The sequence below is a fragment of the Plutella xylostella genome, chromosome 21 (genome assembly GCF_932276165.1).
Source record: "Plutella xylostella chromosome 21, ilPluXylo3.1, whole genome shotgun sequence".
In the NCBI taxonomy this organism is placed as follows: domain Eukaryota; kingdom Metazoa; phylum Arthropoda; class Insecta; order Lepidoptera; family Plutellidae; genus Plutella; species Plutella xylostella.
In genome coordinates, this window is record NC_064001.1 from 9,396,294 (window position 1) to 9,418,893 (window position 22,600).

Consider the following 22,600-nt stretch of genomic DNA (forward strand, 5'->3'; position numbering starts at 1 on the left):
ATAGTAGGTAGGTAGTTAGCGGTGGTAGCTCAGTCGGGTAAGCGCCCGCTTCCCGCGCCAAAGATGCGAGTTCGAATCCTGACGCTGACATGTACCAATGAGTTCTTTGAATTTAAGTACAATGTATAACATCACTCTTACGGTGAAAGAAAACATGGTGAGGAAACCTGCATATCTATATTTAGCACATCTAGATAATTATGTGAACTCACCAACCCGCAATGGACCAGCGTGTGAGGAAATGGTCCAAGCTTAGGAAGGCAGTTTAGACCTTGGGAATATGCAAAGGGTTCCATTCGAGAGAGCCAGGTAAGAAGCCGAGTAAGCCAGTACTAAGTGCACCCCACAGAGAATAGAATATAATAGAAACATTTGAATATTGAGTACTATGATTAAAATCCGTAAGTTATAATATTAGTTATGATTAAAAAGTACTAACATGCTATAGTACATGAGGCAGCGGGATCATTAACCCCGCTGTGAGCCGCGGTACAAGTGGCTACAGTCAGCGGATATCATTCTTATACAGGATGTTGTAAAAGTGTTATCTTAGGCCGAAAAGAGGTGTCACTTCGTTATTCTGAAAAAGTTTCGTGCTAAAAGTATTGGAAATTCTGCTTTTCCTTATCGGAAGCTCTTTTGGTCACGTGACTGTTGTACACACCTAAGTAAGTATTACTATAAGTTTATATGGAAAATCAAATTTTGTTAAGCTATTTTTCAAATATTGTTAAGTAGTAAATTCTAGTTATTAAAGCCCCTGAACGGCCTTTGATTCCTTTAACGACTAGCGGTTCCACGGCCCGTCATGCTAAAGAACCATTCTTTGTTTGCAACCCACATACTTTCATCGGAAAACCGCTATTACATTGCCACTAAGCCACACAACAAGCCAACCACTGGCTCGCGAGATAATGCACTCAGAACACAATCCACAGGAACGGTTGACGCGCGCACGCACAAGCATTTCAAATAGCCGTCAAAAGAATCCGAGCAAAAAGGCGCGAGCAAAAAGTTTTAAAAACAAAATTCTAAACTGCCAGTATTAATAAAACCAAAAACTTTTTAGTGAAAAAGTAGGTTGTAAACGAAAAAGTGTGGACGAAGTTTAAAACTAATTCGAAACTTAAATTGAAATTGTGGTGCAGCGATAGTTGCAAAACTCTAAGGACTAGGCGTCCAGATTCGAAAGGTGATAATGATAGTTTATATCCAGTGGTGGCGATAATTGGACCCTTGGAATCTATTGGACTGGAGGCGGCTGCATGTAAGTTGGATTTGCTTTAAAGCGGTCATTTAGTGAGTCCTTATAATTAAGTGTCCCTAATGTAACTATATCTTGTACATTGTACAGTACTCTATTCATAAAATATTATATTGCTTTAAAATATTATATTCCTTCATGTTAATTTTTAGGATTCCGTAGCTATAAAGGAATTTCATCATTTTGACCCATTTTCCTTTTACATTTTCCATTATTATTAAATTCATTCATTCTGGATAAGTATATTTATGTAATGTAAGTGGTATAATATTGACAATATTCCTTATTATTTATTGATCATTAACATTTATGCGCATTTAAACTTAAAACTACCAGCAGTACTATCAGTAAATAGCTGATAACAGCTTGGCCTTAAAACTAATTATGAAATTATCAATTATCAGTAGTAACAAGGAACAGCCATGCAAACAAACTACTGTAGAACACAACTGTTTTACAAGGCAATCTATAACTGCTGCAATACCATAACTATACTCTGAGCCCTTAGCATAAATTTTCATCGTGAACGTGAAGTAAAATTCGTCGAGTAATTTGGTACGAAAATATGAACAACGCCCCTGGCGGTTGGTAGCAGAAAATTCATCGAGTAATTCTCGACTCTGGTCGTACTACTATAGTCACTCTCAGTCTGTATCACCGACTAAGGGTGCTTTTCCACCAGAGATGTGCTATGCAGCTATGCTGCGAAGATGTGATGTCTACGCTACGAAAATATGTGACCGTTTCCACCAATACTACGCTAGGTAGCGCACATTTAAGTACTTAACATATAAGTAATTATAATGTAAAAGAAACATTGATTTTCACTCAATACTGCAAATAGACGTAGGTGTAAAATATTTGTTAAAAAAAAACTCGTGAAAGTGCCTACTTATTGATAGTAATTAGGTTGTAACTGTTATGTTGTGAGAAAGTCGTAAGTATTTATAAAGCACTATTCAATGAAGAAGCTAAGTGATTGATGAGTTGAAACATCATAAAATGCGACTCCTCCTTACCGTTGCTATAATAATAACATTTAAAGATTGTTTATGCAGCTCTACAGACTCATCTCAAAGGGGCTTACGGCTCTTGGCAATGTCGGTGACAAACAAATGTGCTAGACTAGGTTTAGTCACCGTGGTGAAAGGATTGGCTAGTCAGATTAGCGTTAGTCGCTGACTGCCCATGCCCGCGGAAAGTATAAAGATAAAGATAAAATACTCTTTATTGCACACAAACAGAAACAGAGTTACAAACAAGAAAAGAAAATAAATAGCACAATCGGCGGCCTTATTACTAAAAGTAATCTCTTCCAGACAACCAAATTGATAGGAAATAGAAAGAAAGAAAATGGGTATCGTGTGAAAACAAGAGATATTTATAAACTACATTAATATAAAGTATAAACGATATGTAAATACCTACATAATTATAATAATACATAAAACCTACATAGTTAATAATAAATATATCAAGTATATCAAGGGACAGGTGGCAAAGCCTAGGCTAGCTGATAGCAAATCATTAAACTTTTCGGAGTTTTCAAAACTGATCTAAAACTTTTTTTAAACCTATTGATGAATACAACATTATACTGGGGATTGCACATTGTTGTTGTATCAATGAAAGATATAAGTACCTGAATAATGTATGTATTTGTTTCAAATATATTGACGTTATTGTAAAATAAATAATGTTAGTTAAATACTATTATTATAAAATATGTAAGTATTCTAAAACTTCTTGAAATACTTATACATAATTATATACCAACCTATAGGATTAATATTTACAAAATTTCCGTTGGTAACGGTGAGTAGCTACCATATAAAAATAGGATTTCTAAATAGGAAAATAACGCCAAGGTTCCTTGGGAGACCCTATACCTATGAAATCTGGGCGTATATCTAGGAGAAGCATGTGTAGCTTCTTTTAAGAATGCATTTATTTACATTACACCTACGTACGGTCGACTAACTAATAAGTTATAATTAAAATGTAATAGAAACTGATATGCAGGATGTTACACATTTAATTAAGGCTTATGTATATTTTCAAGAACATGTTGTTAGATGGACATAATATTGTGAACCGTACATTTTTTAATTTGTTATTGTATTGTATGGAGTTCATTGATCTATTCGTTTCTTACAATTACTTTTTTGTGAAATCTCAATGCGTATTTTAATCGTGCGTGCGAAGAATTGATGATCATAAAAAGATAGGTGAGGCACCTTCTTAATTCTGTAAATTTCTTTAGTAGGTACTCCTTTAAAGGTGATAATTGGCGGCGAACATCATGATTTTAAATTAAATTAATGTTCTTTGTTTTGTCAACCTATTTACCTTGTTAAATTCCAATAAAAGGACCGGAACCTGTGTTACTTCCGTTCAAGATCCGGTTTGGGGACAGATAATCGCCTATGAAAGGACTATTGAAAACAGACCTTTATCCTTGTAAAAGTTGAAAATAATTATTTTATTTAAATTAGTAGGTCACCTGCCTACTTACTTAAAATGCAGGCTAGTATAGTAGGTAGGTAGTTAGCGGTGGTAGCTCAGTCGGGTAAGCGCCCGCTTCCCGCGCCAAAGATTCGAGTTCGAATCCTGACGCTGACATGTACCAATGAGTTCTTTGAATTTAAGTACAATGTATAACATCACTCTTACGGTGAAAGAAAACATCGTGAGGAAACCTGCATATCTATATTTAGCACATCTAGATAATTATGTGAACTCACCAACCCGCAATGGACCAGCGTGTGAGGAAATGGTCCAAGCTTAGGAAGGCAGTTTAGACCTTGGGAATATGCAAAGGGTTCCATTCGAGAGAGCCAGGTGTAGATACCTACACCTGGCTACTACTACTTAGTACTAAGTGCACCCCACAGAGAATAGAATATAATAGAAACATTTGAATATTGACGACCGAATGGCGTAGTGGTTAGTGACCCTGACTACTGAGCCGATGGTCCCGGGTTCGATTCCCGGCCGGGGCAGATATTTGTTTAAACACAGATATTTGTTCTCGTGTCTTGGATGTGCCCGTAAAATGGCAATAGGCCCGCCCCCTATTACATTGGGACTAACATACACTCTGGCGAAAAGTGGGTGCAGCAATGCACCTCTGCCTACCCCGCAAGGGAGTACATTAGTACAAGGCGTGAGTGCGTGTTTTTTATTTTTTTATTTTTTTTTATTTGAATATTGAGTACTATGATTAAAATCCGTAAGTTATAATATTAGTTATGATTAAAAAGTACTAACATGCTATAGTACATGAGGCAGCGGGATCATTAACCCCGCAAGTGAGACTCGGTACAAGTGGCTACAGTCAGCGGATATCATTCTTATACAGGTGTTGTAAAAGTGTTATCTTAGGCCGAAAAGGTGTCACTTCGTTATTCTGAAAAAGTTTCCTGCTAAAAGTATAGGAAATTCTGCTTTTCCTTATCGGAAGCTCTTTTGGTCACGTGACTGTTTACTAGGGATTGTTGTACACACCTAAGTAAGTAAGTATTACTATAAGTTCATATGGAAAATCAAATTTTGTTAAGCTATTTTTCAAATATTGTTCAGTAGTAAATTCTAGTTATTAAAGCCCCTGAACGGCCTTTGATTTCTTTAACGACTAGCGGTTCCACCGGCCGTCATGCTAAAGAACCATTCTTTGTTTGAAACCCACATACTTTCATCGGAAAACCGCTATTACATTGCCACTAAGCCACACACCAAGCCAACCACTGGCTCGCGAGATAATGCACTCAGAACACAATCCACAGGAACGGTTGACGCGCGCACGCACAAGCATTTCAAACAGCCGAGCCGTCAAAAGAATCCGAGCAAAAAGGCGCGAGCAAAAAGTTTTAAAAACAAAATTCTAAACTGCCAGTATTAATAAAACCAAAAACTTTTTAGTGAAAAAGTAGGTTGTAAACGAAAAAGTGTGGACGAAGTTTAAAACTAATTCGAAACTTAAATTGAAATTGTGGTGTAGCGATAGTTGCAAAACTCTAAGGACTAGGCGTCCAGATTCGAAAGGTGATAATGATAGTTTATATCCAGTAGTGGCGATAATTGGACCCTTGGAATCTATTGGACTGGAGGCAGCTGCATGTAAGTTGGATTTGCTTTAAAGCGGTCATTTAGTGAGTCCTTATAGTTAAGTGTCCCTAATGTAACTATATCTTGTACATTGTACAGTACTCTATTCATAAAATATTATATTGCTTTAAAATATTATATTCCTTCATGTTAATTTTTAGGATTCCGTAGCTATAAAGGAATTTCATCATTTTGACCCATTTTCCTTTTACATTTTCCATTATTATTAAATTCATTCATTCTGGATAAGTATATTTTATGTAATGTAAGTGGTATAATATTGTCAATATTCCTTATTATTTATTGATCATTAACATTAAAAACTACCAGCAGCACTATCAGTAAATAGCTGATAACAGCTTGGCCTTAAAACTAATTATGAAATTATCAATTATCAGTAGTAACAAGGAACAGCCATGTAAACAAACAACTGTAGAACACAACTGTTTTACAAGGCAATCTATAACTGCTGCAATACCATAACTACTCTGAGCCCTTAGCATAAATTTTCATCGTGAACGTGAAGTAAAATTCGTCGAGTAATTTTGTACGAAAATATGAACAACGCCCCTGGCGGTTGGTAGCAGAAAATTCATCGAGTAATTCTCGACTCTGGTCGTACTACTATAGTCACTCTCAGTCTGTATCACCGACTAAAGGTTTGAGCACATTAAGATGGCTAAAGCGCATCTTTAATGTGACTTTATTTCATACGATGATCATTCTCAGCTTCCCTTTCCACGAGAAGTATCTTTAGCTCCAATTTCACAATAGTCGGTTAAATCGTAACCAGGGAAAGGTTGATGAATTGTACGTCATCTCCATATTAAATTCTTAACAGATGTGTCAAAAGTCAAGCAATAATCCCCGGTTATGCTCTAACCAACTATGGAGAAATTGGCACTTAACATCTTTCTTCCCCGTGAAAAAATAAAGTCACGGTGTTATTCTTTTCAATTCTATGCTTACCCAATACTAATACAGATATCGTATCGAATTGACCTATATTCAGCGGCTAGACGTTACAGAACTATTACGTTACGGCAATCATAACGTAATTACTAGCCAGGAAAAGATACGTGTCTTTGTACCTAATTACCTAACTGTGCCATGAGTCTATGCGAGCCTGGTACTTTCTCAGTGGAAAGTGGAAATGGATGGAAGCTTCTGTTTGTAATGCTGAGAACATCTTTGTAGAAACTGCATAGCTGCAAAGAGAGATTAGGGCAACATGGCAACTAGACTCCACTCCAGCAACAGACTAACCAGGTAACTAGTAAAATATAGGAGGATTATATTTTTCTTTAACTGGTAGGCCTATAATGACGTCAATATTATTTTTTGTGTTTTCATTTTTTCAACTTATTTCTGTTGAAAGCTAGCTTTGCCTGACTCTAAACAATAATTTTGTACTTACCTAGGTGGTTATAATAATAATGGCAAATTTTATGGTGACAAGAAAAAGGTGGTCATGATCTTAATCTTTTGCTTATTTAAAAATTAAAAAGGTTGTCACATATGAGGAAAAGACTACTTACTGTAGGAAAATCATAAAAACATACGTTTTTAAATTGGCCGTCTAGGTACTTGTATACAAATAATTTAATCTAACAGCTGCAATATTTTTAAATACACTACAAATATTAAGTAAGGAACATAGCATCAAACTTGATAAAAAAGTATCCTCTGGAAATCCAAATTATTTTCAACTTCATTGTATATATTTAAAATTAAGTCCTTCTTCATTCACTAATTATATCTAGAATAATTGTGGTACAGCACGATTGAGTCACATAATAAAATCATTCCAGTTCATTGCTGCCAAGATAATTTTCCAAAGTTGAAGCCAACCAGGCCATTACAAATCTCTACCTTGAAATCACGACAAAAAAATATAATAGCCGTAAAATGTAGCGTCCGTCGCTTTTTAAAAATGGCTGCTGCTTTCTGGCCACTAGAAAAAAGAAACAAAAAAATCAAAAGTGAAGAGTCAAGAATGACTTCGCGTTTTGGCCATCACGATCACGAAAAGTACGACATAGTAAATTTTGTTATTGGGTAGAGGTTCTAATTGTCCCCCGGTTTAACTTATTTATTTATTTATTAATGAAGCATGGAAAACCAACAGCATGGAATTATAGAACTAGGAATAGTTAAATTAATAGTAACAAACATGCCAGTTAAAGGTTTTCACATATAGAAACCTTATACTTTACTTAAAATTTACGATTAGCATCACAGTGAGCTAACAAATTTATTAATAATGTGGTCCTTAATTGAGTTATAACTACTATAAAATAGATCAACACCGGTATTGCTACATAGACGGTTGTATGTTTCGGCTGCTCTAATCACAAAAGTGTTATGTCTATAATTGCTATTTGAGCGAGGGATGGAAAGGAGGGGCCGAGAGCGGGTCCTCCTGGTTGGAATCCGCAAGCCGAGTTTGTTAAGTAAGTCTGGGCAGTCGACTTGGCCACGAAAGGTTTTCACCAGAAAAATTACATCATTTATGTCTCTACGTAATTTGAGAGGTAGAAGATGCAATTTGACACATCGTTTGTTGTAGTCCATACTTGGCAGTTTGAATTTGAAACCTAAGTATCTTACAAATTTTTTTTGGATACGTTCAAGCCTCCCAATATATAAATCGTACTGCGGATTCCAAATTTGTGACGCATATTCAAGGTGGCTTCGGACGTAGGCACAATACAGTATTTTAATAGTTTTCATGTTTCTAAAGGGCTTAGAAGATCGCATTATGAAGCCAAGGGATCGTGAAGCTTTATTGAGAATGCTATCTATGTGGAGATTAAATATTAATTTTTGGTCATGAATTAATTAATAGTCGCATAGTTGAAACATTTATCCATACAAGTTACCGCAACAGTTACTTTTGCTGTAATTTTATTAAAACATAATTAGGTAGGTAAGTATTATCGGGAAATATGAATGATTTCCAATTTCCATTTCAAACATTTCAACAGTGGTACATCGACACAATAATCCATCAATTATTTCTGAGTAAAATAGGCCTTTCATGAAAGAAAACGAAAATGTAATTATTTATGGATTTTTACTGAAAATAACAAATAAGTCTGTAAGGTAACTTACTGTATACTTAACACATTTTCTACAGTAAAATTCGAATATTTTCACACTTTCCTTCTTCAGGGTCGCAGGTCGTCACGGTATAATTAGAGACATAGGAGGAAACCTCTACCTACCTACTTGGTTTTCTGTTCTTTACTAAACAAAAGACACTGCTGGCAAAATATGTTCTTTGTTATACAATTTTGTCACAAAAGTACAATTAGTGACATCAGAACAAAGACTACCGCAAGCTAAAAATACTTACCTGCAATTTAAATATTAAAATCGGTATGAAATTGTTTTTAAATGTGGTTTTGGGGTCAGGGTTTGGGGTTTTTAACCACGGTGTTGTTATCTTAAGTAGATATTGTTTATAGTATGAATAGCAGATAACTCACAAACTTACGATCGATGTTTCCCAAAACAATATTTTAACTGTTTTTATTTACAGGTCTGTAAACCTGTAAAAAATATCCAGATATTCATGGAATTTACATGTCAGTTGTGCCATTTCCTTCCAAATTAACCCTTCACCACTCGTAGGAATACCACCACTATAGGTCAATCAACAAGTGGGTACTCTGGGCGGGCCACCTGTCTGGGCAACGAACCCACACGCGGGCCTTGGCATTGTGAGGCCAACCACTTTGCGTCTACACTGCAGTGCGATACTCAGCATTATTGCCATTGAAATAGAAATGGTGAAAGGTTTCACTAAACGTGAACAACAAAAAAATATATAAATTTATCACGAGAGAAATGAGTAGGTATTGCATTGAGGGGATCCATACCAGCAATTAATAGTACTTATGCAAAAGTTCTAGTGACATAAAAGTAAATATAGAACAGGAATGGTACGTGGAACTTTTTAATTGCTCGCGAGTATATTCTCTGTGATAGTATGTACTTTAAAAGTAGGTAGGTACACTGTTCCATTGAAAAAAAAACAAAACAAAAAAACACGCACTCACGCCTTGTACTAATGTACTCCCTTGCGGGGTAGGCAGAGGTGCATTGCTACACCCACTTTCACCCATGTTCCATTGAATAAGCTGGCTTTGGGTCTGTCATCATCCGTCAATAGAATAATCAAGGGTTGTATACTAATCTCTTTCGTTGACTGCTCCTATCAGTCGAATCAAAAGCACAGCCATACATAGGTAAGGCATTTAGTACTAAAGTCAATGTCCTAGGGCCACCTCTTCCGCTTACTGCGATCCTGTTGCTCAAGCTAGTTGGCATTGAATCGAGGTTGAGCAAGTCTGCCGGTTTCTTAGTTCAGTAACGGATGCTTAACCCTTCGAACAGGGTAATTAATCTTACAACAGAGCAATGGACGGTACGGTAAGTGACTTACCGTAAGTCATCACATCAATTGCATTTAAACACAAAGACACAGCTCGTAAAAAGCCTTGCCTCTTCAAATATTGGATGGTAGGTAATTAATTGCCATAAATGCTTGGCAGGCGGATGGATTAGATATTCACTGTTAAAGACAGACAAACATAACACTTAAAACCTGAAAACTGTAGTAATTTTGTTCATAGTTAATATATTGAAAGTATCAAATTAATTTTAGACTGAAAGTATCAAATTAATTTTTAATTTTAAGTAAAGTAAGGTAAGTCTACGTAAAAATTTAAAAATCAATCCACTTTAGCTATGTGTGTGTCTTTTTTACGCAGTGAAATGCCGCCCTGGACAAATATTTATGTATTGCAAATACAGTATCGTGAAATCGTAATTCATAAAAACATCATACAATACACATTGTGCTAAATGAGAAATCAATGTACTGTGTGTCTGTGTAATCAATACTGATGAACATCGGATACTAATGATAATGGATTGTTTGTTTGATTGTATTCCATTCCTTCTGCTTCTGACAAAGTATATTTTTATATTGACTAAAACATGTACATATACACAATAATAAGTACTTATGTAATAAAGTTTTAGCACTGACGTTTAATGTAACGTATGTACCACGTTATATTAAACGTCAGTGCTAAAACTTTAATCTAATACATTTACAACAGATAAAAGATGGACACAAGAATAACATGTTTTATAGTGATTTGTGTTTATGTAATTTAATATTCTTCAACAGATCTATAGAAGCCTTCTCGAGTGTTGTATCATCTATTGATAAAAACATAGCAAGTAATGAAAATGACTATATTTTATTGATTGTATTCACCATATTAAAGATGCTCAAAATATTTTTCTCACCTTTCACTAAATGTGTTAAGAATTTTCTTTACTCACAAAATAATTTATATCCAAAATGTTATTCGTCTTTTATAGATACCCAAATGAAACCTGTCTCCCATTAATAGAACCTAAAAGAGAAAGATATTCTACTAACTTACAAGTTTATTTATTTACAGTTTGATTAGATGATTTTCCACTCCTGTAACCCCAAATAATACTTGATGTGATTAACTTATGTAATTATGTACCTATATCCTATTAAAACATACAGTTTATGAGTTAGTTTTTATAGCTTAAAATTTATATATAAAATTTATATATATAGTTTAAAACATACAGTTTATGAGTTAGTTTTTATAGCTTAAAATTTAGGTAGTACTTATAATTATTTTCACGTAGTCAAATTTAATGTTTATTTAAATTTTCACTGCATGCTGTATATGGGTATTTCTTAAAAAAAAAAAAAAAAAATATTTTTTTAACTTTTTTTTATTAATGTTATTGGAAAGTGTATTGAAAATAATGAATTTTAATATCTTCAATCAAGCTTAACACGCTTTGCAAGGGGTAGAAAATGAGGTGTGAAAGTATGGTTGTGACAAATTAAATTCCTTGTTTAAAATTCGACTTTATGACTGATGGCGTGAATCTCATTTTCAATATTCCAAATCAAAGTTTTCACAGAAATAAAATTAAAGTTTGTGCCTTCAGAATAACTATATGTTCGACATGGATGTGACATGTTAAAAAATGTCACGACCATGGCCTCAGGAAGCTATGGCTGTGACTGCCATGGTTGTGACATTTTCGCACCGTGCCTGACATTATTTTAAAATTCGTCATTATTTTTGCAATTTGTTACTTTTATCTGTAAGTACATTGTTTAAGTTATAAATTACGAAAAAAAAACTGACAATACAGTTGAGCTTACCTTATATAACTTGAACACGGTCTGGACAGGTTAAGAGTGTTAATTTATAAAAAAAAACATAAAAAATATTATTAATTTACACTCCACCATTCATGCCGGCCAAGAAAGGGTAGGTCATACAGTGTTGATATAGCAGAAAAATATATAGTTATAGCAGATACGTGTCGCAAACTTCTACCCTTTTTTCAAGTGTAAATATTTCGAGCCACGGCTGTGACAAAAAAACATCAGACAAACTTTACGAAAGGTTTTGGTTTAAACTTACTTAGCTAAACAACATGAAATATATGTATTGTGATAAGTTAATTGCATATAAAATGATTATATAATGATTTTTTGTCTGAAAAAGCACCAATTAATTCCAGAAAAATATTTTGTTGAGTAATTCGGTGAGCGGACATCGCACGGCTGTGACATTTTGGGGGGGATATTGATATCTATAAATACAAGGCTTATGTATTTTAATTTATAATTAACTTGCCTGTATGATAAAATATATGATTTACTTTTTTAATTCATACCTAACAACTAACCTACGGCGCACAGACTTGGTCTCTGACCGAACATCAGAAGTCCAAACTCAAGGTTTACCAAAGAGCGATGGAGCGTACTATACTTGGTGTACGAAGGATAGACCGAATCCGGAACACCACGCTACGCTCCTCGACTCGTATCACTGATGTGGGCGCACAGACTGCGAAGCTGAAGTGGGCCTGGGCAGGCCACGTCTGTCGCATGCACCCGGACCGGTGGGCCAGAATTGTCACCGAGTGGGTGCCCAGTGATGGACGTCGGCGTCGCGGAAGACCCAGGCGGAGATGGCGGGACGACCTCGACAGGTTTTTGCCTCAATGGCCGAAGGAAGCACATGATCGGGAACGGTGGTCAGTTTATAAGGAGGCCTTTGCCCAGCAGTGGGACACGACACAGGCTGCATAAAAAAAAAAAAAAAAAAAAACCTAACAACTATGAGTGCTTCCAGCTAGCCGATTCTTACGTAAGACAGTATTTTTTATAAGAATAAGAAATACCCATATATTTAATATAATTATAATTATTTGCAAGTTATTTTTATATACTTACTTTTGGAAGAGCGGTCATATCCTAATACAGGTTTTCAAAACTTAAAAGGATGTGGCCTTACATACTTGTAACAAATAACTTGTGTTTTTGAATAAATTATTTGTATTTTGTATTTGTAGTTTATGGAAAGTCATTAAAACGGGATTTTAATAAATTGTATAAGTACTACTTTACAAAACCAAGTTAATGCTAAATGTTCGCTCGATATCGTTGCAAAATGAAGTAAATTGTAATGGCAGGGCTGGACACAATGGCACTGTTTTTCGCAATGCCTATTCTCCGCTCGAAATGCTCTAAGTCTATTAGAAAGGAAAACAATTTGTAGCTGAAAAAAATGAAGTTTCTTGTCCTCGAAACAAATGTGTAAGAAGTATCAGATTTGTACTCCGACCAAGTTATTTTTGCTGGAAACAAAACATTTTTCATTTGCAATTTGGTGGCCCAAGGTCCAAGTCAGTCATGGACATTTTATGGCAATATAATATGTACATAGGTACTTACAAACACATTTTTTTTTAAATTTGAAACATAACTTTTGAATCAATATTAAATAATTAAATTCAATAGATAATTCAAAACATACGTTTTTATTGCTGTCCTGAGGTGTCCGATGGCATAGAAGGCCTTAGAGCTATACGAGTAAGGGGCCGTCCATTAATCACGTGAGGTCGTTTTTCTCATTTTTTGACCCCCCCCCCCCCCTCCCCCCTGGTGATATTTGGTGAGGTTTGCGACCAACCCCCCCTCCCCCCTGGATCACGTGTATTATTTTGGAAGTCTATGTAAAGGCAATTTTTGACTAGAAATAAAATAGGTCATACTACAAATCGTTAAAATTTTTGCGCCGTCCAAAATATCGGTTCAGAAATACCTAATTTTTGACAAAAAATTAATACACGTGATGTCTAACGAGAACCCCCCCTCCCCCTTCGTGATGTTTCGTGAGGTTTTCAGTACCCCCCCCCCCCCCCCCTTTGAGGCTCACGTGATTAATGGACGGCCCCTAACTTAGGTGTGTATAGAAAACCAACAATAGTAAAAGTTATACCACCGCCGCCTTTTACGATCAATCGGGTAAGGTAATATAGCAAAACCGTAATTGCTTAGAGCTCATCTAGTCTAGGTATCATCTAGGTATATTGTTCTAGGTATAAAGTGGTCATATTTGAAAGCTATCCGCACACGTACCTACACACAATCTCAAATGTCCAAATGGACGGTCTTAATGATCAAAGCAAATTGCGTGTTGCATCAAAAGCGCAATCCAAGCACGGGGCCTGTTCTGCTTATTAAGTAAGTATTGTATACCACCGTCAGCATTTTTTTTTGTATTATTGAAAGAACCCTGGCCGGGAAAGACGACCTAGATAGCACAGGTTTTTTTCCGGATGGCCTCCTGATGACTAGGTACAATAAAAAAAATAAAAAGTTTTTAGTATGTATTGGATAACAAGTTTGAAGGATAAAGATTGTCGAAAACATTCTAACAGGCAGAAGATTGTGGAAATTTGTACAAGCTTCTATAAGGATTTATACGCCGATACAACCAGAGATGCAAACTCACATGATGAATATTCATTCCGTGATAATATTTCGCTCATCACAGGCTATGAAGTTCATGTAACTCTCAAAAGTATGCAATATGAAAAAAGCCCTGGAGAAGACGGTGTCACAACGGAATCATTAAAAATAGGAGAGCCCACGTTATTACCCCATCTTACCAACCTTTGCAATGACATACCTATTAGTTTCAGGAAAATTTACCCTTAAATTCTGTAATTCCAACATCATACTTCTTCATAAGAAAGGCGAAAAATCTGATATCGGAAACTACAGACCCGTAAGCTTGATCTACAAATTATTTATAAAAATTATTCACTACCGCATTAGATCTCTGCTGGACCAACATCAACCACCAGAACAAGCCAGTTTCCGACCTGGTTATTCCACCACTGACCACTTACACACGCTAAATCAAATAATAGAAAAGACCAACGAGTTCAACACCCCACTTTACCTTGCGTTTATTGATTACACCAAAGCTTTTGACAGTCTCCAACCCAACACCAAGCAATATTTTCCGCCCTTGCAAATCAAAAAATAAACCCGACCTATATTGAACTCGTTGGTGCTATCTACAGGAACAGCACAGCTAACGTGAAACTGGGAAGGCCAGGTCCGGCGTTTCCAATTGAGAAGGGCGTCAAACAGGGCGACCCGCTGTCTCCTAACCTGTTCACAAGTTGCCTTGAGGAAGTCTTTAAGAAGTTGACGCAGTCATGGGAGAATAAGGGCATCGATATCGGAGGCCACAAATTGACAAACCTCCGGTTCGCTGACGATATTGTCCTATTCTCCCACTCAGCACCCGAGCTCCAACAAATGTTGCGAGAGCTATCCACGGCAAGCCTTGAAGTTGGACTGATGATGAACCGGTCGAAGACGAAAGTTATGACCAATAGCACGAAACGTAGGGTTGAGGTAGACGGGCAGGAAATACAATACGTCAATGAGTACATTTATTTGGGCCAGATAGCGTCCTTCGAAAACAGGCAGGACAAGGAAATTGATCGTAGGATTGAAAACGCCTGGAATAGCTTCTGGTCCATGAAGTCGCTAATGCCTTGTCCCTGAAGCGTAACCTACCTTTGTCCCTGAAGCGTAAACTCATTGACATGTGTATCCTGCCTGTCTTAACCTACGGTGCCCAAACATGGTCACTGACTGAGTCTCAAAAGTCCAATCTCAAGGTTTGCCAGAGAGCGATGCAGCGCAGTATTTTGGGAGTAAAGCGAACAGATCGTATTCGCAACACCGCTCTGTGCTCCAAAACTCAAATAGCTGACGTGGGTGCCAAGACTGCTAAACTGAAGTGGGACTGGGCGGGGCATGTCTGCCGTATGCAGCCGGAGAGGTGGGCAAAAAAGGCCACCCAATGGATACCCAACAACGGGCGCCGGCGCAGAGGCAGACCAAGAAGGAGATGGCGGGACAACCTGGACAATTTTAGCACGGAATGGTGTGAGCAGGCCCAAGAAGAAGAGAGACCTTTGCCCAGCAGTGGGACACTAGAGGTCGAGAATTTTTTTTTTATTGATGTTTGCCTAATTTTGATTGATACCGACCACAGACCAAAAAGTACCAGTAACAAATTTTCAATGTGCCAATCGATTAACTACATTTGACTACATTGCACTTTAGTTTACCAGAACTAGCCTCATGTATGGTATTTTATAAGTAACTGCAGCGACAATATTGAAGACAAAATTAAATCGAAAGATTTAATAATAACAATTTGCGATGCGAGCAATAATGAAACAAATTTTTGAAATACCTGTAGTACAACTGTAGATATTAATTTGTAGACTAATAAATATAGTTTAATTGAATTGAGAAGTCATAATTTGTTTTATTATTAATTAAATGTAGGTACGTATAATAATTAATTATAAAGTAATTACAGGTTTGATCTATTCCCTTTGAATGATTGTTTTGATTCTCTAGTCCCGATTGATGAAAGCTACATGCAACAACAAAGATTAAGATGTTAACAATCAACTTTTGATTACTATACAAACTTAGATAAGAACTAATCTAAAATCTCACAGTATAATTAGAATGCCAGGAGGACCAACGACAATGTTGCAGATTTCTAGCGATTTTGGTTTGGAAACTTCCTGTAATTTTGGATAATTGTGCTTCACAGTGAAGTTATTTTAAGTTTTACATTATTTTTAAGACGAATCAGATAGCGAACCAATTATGTTAAATATAGCATTGTTTTCAACATCTTCATTTGATATTAATAGGTAGCACGTAAATTGAGGTTGACTATACTATTATGAGTAGGTAAGTATGACATTTTGAAATTAATTTTATTCTTACCCTCGACTTGAAAGGCTGGCAGGTTGGTTGGTTGAGAATTGCCCCTCTGACACTTTGAAGAGCGACTGGGACTTGTGGCATCTTACATAACAATCTTCCTCGAATTCCAGGAGTCCTGGTACTCATGCTGTTGCGCTTCTAAGTTATCACTTCTTCGGAGTGAAGTCGGAGGAGGATCCCGATAGCGACCGGCACCCGTAGATCTTCTAAAACAATCTTTCTCAAATTCCAGGACTCCTGGTACTCACGATGCTGCGGTTCGAGGAGATAGCCTTCAAGGCGGAGTTGAACCGGGACGAGGACCCGGAGAGCGACCGGGATGCGTGGCTGCTGTGCGCCGAGGATCCCATGAACCGGAAGAGGGCTATCGAGGAGCTCAGGAAAATGATTTATGGTGAGTTTCCAGTAGCGTGGGAAGCCCTCGCTGGAACAAAGACCTTTGATAAGTATATACTGGTTGCGGCCGATGAAGCAAAGCCGATATAGCCGAGGATAGAGTGTTGAGTTGAGGCGATCCTTGGGCGAGGCCTATGTCCAGCAGTGGATGATTAGGAGGTGATGATGATACGGAAACCAGTAGTATAATGGGACAAAAATCATCCACTGCTCGACAGGCCTACCCAATGGAGGACGTAGTACTAATATTTTTTTTACAATAAAACATGGGTAGGTATGTATATAGTCAGTATAAGTAGGTACTACTACATTTAAGTTACCAATCTGTGTAGTAAGTGTCCGTGCTATACCACCTCTAAGACCTAGAATTTAGGTCTTACTTAATCCAATAACCAGAGTCTAAGTGCTATAAATTCACTTTGCAGGCTATATTGAAACACCATAAAGACAGCTAAAATGGTTTACGATCCAAAGTTTAATAGTTTACACACCTTTAGCACCTTATCACGTCCAATAAGCAATAAATTGCCAATTTAGAAATACTAATGAGATTTGTTTTGTTAAAATCCTTGTGAATTAAGTTGGGTCATTTAGTTTTAGTAATAGTTATCAGGTACTTACTTTAGTCATAGTTACTTCAGACAGCTGCCACAAAAATATTGATGCTTATTTGTGATTATTATAATTATGTAATTGTATAAACCTCGATTATGTTTCAGAGCGTGGTGAATGCCACCCTCACCGCACTGATGACGCATACCTCCTAAAGTTCCTGAGAGCCCGGCGCTCCGTCCCGGCCAGAGCACATCGCCTGGTAAGTTCCTCTTCATAAATTCCAAACAGTTATACGTTTCCCAACAAACATTTTACCCTCAGTTAAAGCTATTTTTATAACTTTAACCTGTATAACTGTGTTATAATTATCTCAGTTCTAACATAAAGCGATAAAGATGAGTTAACAAATGAAATTAGTGTTAACAGCAGGTTTAAGTGTTAACATGGTATTAGTCAAAGCAATTATAATTAAGATGTTATAGGTTGAAACTGTTTCTAGAACCTAAAGCTATACAAGAGTGCTCACTGACACCTGTTAACACTTATGGTTGTTAAGTGGTTTCCTTTAATACTCATATAAATCTTTAGGTGTCATATTGAATTTAGGCTGCAGGAATTGGTTATAAAAGAGATTTTGTCAAGAGTGCAGTAAGACAAGATTCTTTCAGTGTTAGAAAACTCAACAATGCAGTTTTAATCTTTAAGGTTAACTTAACTTACGCTTATTGCGTTAGGCAAGTAGACTGTAAAAGTAACGGTGTTAAGCAAGACTGTGCGGATCGACTAAGACTGCATAATACCCTTGGCTAAGGGTGTTCTATTTCAAAAAGTGTAATAGATGACTTAGGTGAGTCTATATGTCTTAAATGTAAGTTCGCCATTTGCATTGGCGACCTAACCTATAAATTGCTGGGATAAACAATATTTTGCTTTAAAATACTTACTTATTTATGTGAATTTTGTCATTCCAGTCATGCCAATCGATTTATGAAACTAATGGACATACAGCAAGGATACAAAAAAATACAAAATTGAGTCGTCTATTTTATATTTACTTATGTTTCATTTGAAATCCTGAATAAATTCGGAGCGCATTAAAATTGAGGTGGGAAATATGGTATACATTACAGTAAAATTACAATGGCATATTATTTTCAATTCACAAAACATGTTAAGTCAAGTTAATATATTATATTTACTGTTATTTAGTAATGATCAATACTGTCACTCTAATACTGTCGCGTATGGTTGCTGTTGACACTATTATTTTCAAAGACATACAACTTGTATGGTAAAAGTGTATTTGAAAAACGGTAACATACTCACTTAACCCTTTTTTAGCAAACAAATAAGAGTCAGGGAGTCAAATAACCATTCTACAACTACAACTATACCGGTAAAAGTTCTAGCTGAGAGTGATTAAACGCTCTTCTATAGTAACTTTAGCACTTCAATGACACCGTACTACAGGCTTTCTATAACTTAAACACTTCAATGACACCGTTTTACAGACTTTCAAAAGCCTTTACTCTCAAAATCGTGGGCCTCTTTCGTGGTTATAAGTGAGTTAGAGCACTCTTCTACACCCTTATACAGCTATGTCTTAACACTTTAATTTTCGAATGGAACCATTATACAAGTTATATGAGAGTTTTTTTAACGCTACGATGTTAGTTGGGTTGTACCTAATCTATCTTCTAAATAACAAAAAAACATCAATAGACGAATCGTAAACTCTATCAAGCGCAACGAGCGGAAACCTTTCACCGACACACTACAGTTGCTCGATGCAAGGTCAAATACTTTCTTTCGCCCTAATTTAGAAGTATTATCTCTAACTCTTCCTGTGGTCCTGGTTGCAGATGGTCCGCTACTACAACTTCCGTGACGAGAACCCCCACTTGTGGCGGGACGTGGACTGGCTCGGCCTGCGCCGGCTCGGGGACATCTTTGAAGGAGTCCTCTTCGACCGACCGGATTGCGGACGCTTCATTCTATGTCGCCTTGGTAATTATACCTATTATCCTATTTGGCACGACATCTTGCACATTTATAAAAACACAGATTTTTGCTCTAATAAACTCAAAATTCTAGAATGGCATCTTGCTCTGGAGATAAACTCCTGTAATGCCAATCGTCGGAATCACAAAGCAGATAATGCTTTGTGGTCGGAATCACTTATAATTCTATGTCGTTTACCCATATAGATAAGGTATCATGCACCCGAGCCCGCCTTGTTCTATGGTGTCATGCTGTGGGAGCAGGACCTGTTGCAAGAAATACTTATTATACACAGGAGCCTCAACTCTCGGCCCTTGACCGGAGCACGTTATCCCGTCGATTCTTACAAAATAACCTTAAATGTACCCTTTCTTCTTCCAGGTCAATGGGACCCCGACACCATACCAGTAGACGACCTGATCAGAGGTCTACTTCTGCTGCTGGAGATAGGCATCATGCAGCCGAAGCTACAGATCCTGGGCGGCACCGCCATGGTGGACTGTCAGGGGCTGACAATGAAGCACATTCGGCAGCTGACGCCAGCGATTGCGGTGCAGGCTATGAATATTATGGGGGTAAAGTTATTTGTTGATTACTCTCTGCGAAATAAGGCGAAACAGTATTGTCAATAGGAACTCATGAGAGTCATACAGAACTAAAGATAAAAGATAAAAAGTCTTTACTACTAAGATCAATCAGAGGGCCGAAGGTTGATGTTGCTTCGTGTGGAAAGTTTTTTGTTGGACTATTAAATCATGTGGCTAAATTTTTCGGGAGCATATCACTTAAAATCCTATTCCAAGGAGCGCCATACTCTTTGGAATATTATTTCCAAGAGAAGCATACTTTTTATGGAATTACTTATATTTGTATCGGTTGACATTGGTATGTCCACCTGTATTATATCTATACGTAGTCGCAAACATCGTATCACCTACAACTACATAATATTTATAAAGGCGTTCCTGTTCCCGGTAACTCATAGGAATAGGTTGTATACTCACGGAAAGTACTCTAAATTCAGTTTGCATTTTTCATGAGTCAACACTGTTGAGAGCGCAGTTGTTGGAAGTTAAATATGTACAATTTTCACAACTTGAAAAATGTAAATAGCAACGTCTACAGCGTAAACATTGCTTTGACTAAAATATGGAAAACTTCAATGCATACCAGATTCAGCAATAGCTTTTTCTTTTACAGTCTACTTTTACACTTTTAATGTAACTTAATGCAAGTGGGAACAGGAGTGCATAGCGTCCGGGAGGCTAATGGAAAATTAGGAGCTTTGTTTTAATGGAAAGTAAGGCTTTTAATTTTAATTAAATGGACAGTGTGCAGAGTGCGCACTACTCTCCATTGTTAGATACTTGTTAGTAGTTCAGCGTTTCACTGAAGATGACCAAAATGGCACGGAATAAATATTGATAATAGTAAAATAGCTGATATTTCCGTCCACGCCATGCTACATTTTTCTTCTGTTGGCTGGAACTTTATCATTAATTTTTGGTCCGACTATAGTGCTACTCCAGATTAACATTATTTTAAAAATATCACTGCTTAGTTTACCTTGATTACCTCCTTTGCAAGATGTATTTTCAATATTTCCCTTTCCCCAGATAATCTTCCCTACGCACATCCGCAGCATGCACATCGTGAACTGTTCTCGAATCTTCGAGACGTTCTTCTACTTGTTCAAGAAGCTGGCGCCGGTCGACGACCTCTGGAAGAACGTCTACTTCCACGGCTATGATCTCAACTCTTTGCATAGGTAAGAAAAAGAAGAAGGTTATTCTTATTGGAGTGACAATGTCCAGCGGGGCTACCACCGCCGAACATTAGCAATCGACAATCCTTGCTTATCTGTCGAATCTGATGTAACTTATAGCATTAAAAACTAATAAAACGCATAAAAAATTCTCACTCGTTTTAATAAATTGTTTTTATACTTTCTAGTTATCATTATACTTACATATTTTTGAGGAAATCCTAAATAACGAAATTCTTCCTATCCAATGTTAAATTTTGGAGTGGATTTTCATCTCCCTTACTTTGAATTTCCAGGTACGTAGACCCAGAATGCCTGCCGCGCCGGTACGGCGGCTGCCGAGACCCCGTGTCTCTGGAGCTGTGGCTGACCAAGATCAGACAGTACAAGAACAAGGAGTTCGACGAGGAAATGAGGAACCTGGGCTACGCGGTCGACTGATGACCAGGCGCGCATGGGACGGAGGACGTTGAAAAGCGGGAAGAATCCAGAATGTGTCTCAGAAAATTTCCTATTTACCGCAATTTTATGGAAAATATATGGCATAATATTTATGTAGGTAGTAAAAAAGGCAAAATCTGGTATAGGAAGGACGACTGATGACCATGGGAGGAAAAAAGCTGAAAGCGAGATATTACTAAGTTCACTATTAGTTTACCTTCTGATTAGAGGAGTAGTTAAATAGTTACGTTCCTTGGTTTCCAATTTTCCATTTTCCTTTCCTTTATTTGAGCTATAATTTATTAGCATTATGCAATGAACTATTTCGTTAACATTATGTAAGAAAAATATTTCAGGCTGATACTTAGTAGAATGGAATGGACCAAGATAAGACTAGTTTGAACGGTTTGAAGGTGTAAGTTTGTATCATAATATTTTAAATAACTAACTTCCAAAGTATGAATATAAGTATAAATAAATTTTACCTATATGAATAGATACACATTAATATTATGTAGTAATGTGGTCATAGCCCAACAAACATTTTACCCTCAGTTACAGCTATTTTTATAACTTTAACCTGTATAACTGTGTTATAATTATCTCAGTTCTAACATAAAGCGATAAAGATGAGTTAAAAAATGAAATTAGTGTTAACAGCAGGTTTAAGTGTTAAAATGGTATTAGTCAAAGCCATTATAATTAAGATGTTATAGGTTTAAACTGTTTCAAGAACCTAAAGCTATACAAGAGTGCTCACTGACACCTGTTAACACTTATGGTTGTTAAGTGGTTTCCTTTAATGCTGATATAAATCTTTAGGTGTCATATTGAGTTTAGGCTGCAGGAATTGGTTATAAAAGAG

General features: G+C 36.7%; 1 protein-coding gene across 2 annotated transcripts; it reads left to right on the forward strand.

The window, feature by feature from the left end:
* Positions 1–904: 904 nt before the first annotated feature.
* On the forward strand, positions 905–22,073 carry LOC105394801 (clavesin-1). 2 transcript variants are annotated; one of them, XM_048628824.1, is made up of 7 exons: positions 905–1,267; positions 16,810–16,971; positions 17,693–17,787; positions 19,391–19,535; positions 19,911–20,104; positions 21,146–21,297; positions 21,591–22,073. In XM_048628824.1, the coding sequence occupies exons 2-7, from the start codon at positions 16,827–16,829 to the stop codon at positions 21,733–21,735; spliced, it is 876 nt and encodes a 291-aa protein (XP_048484781.1). In that variant the 5' UTR covers positions 905–1,267; positions 16,810–16,826; the 3' UTR covers positions 21,736–22,073. The 2 variants fall into 2 exon arrangements, with proteins under 2 accessions (XP_048484781.1, XP_037971518.1); XM_038115590.2 differs by lacking the exon at positions 905–1,267 and adding an exon at positions 5,075–5,383.
* The last annotated feature ends 527 nt before the right edge of the window (positions 22,074–22,600 follow it).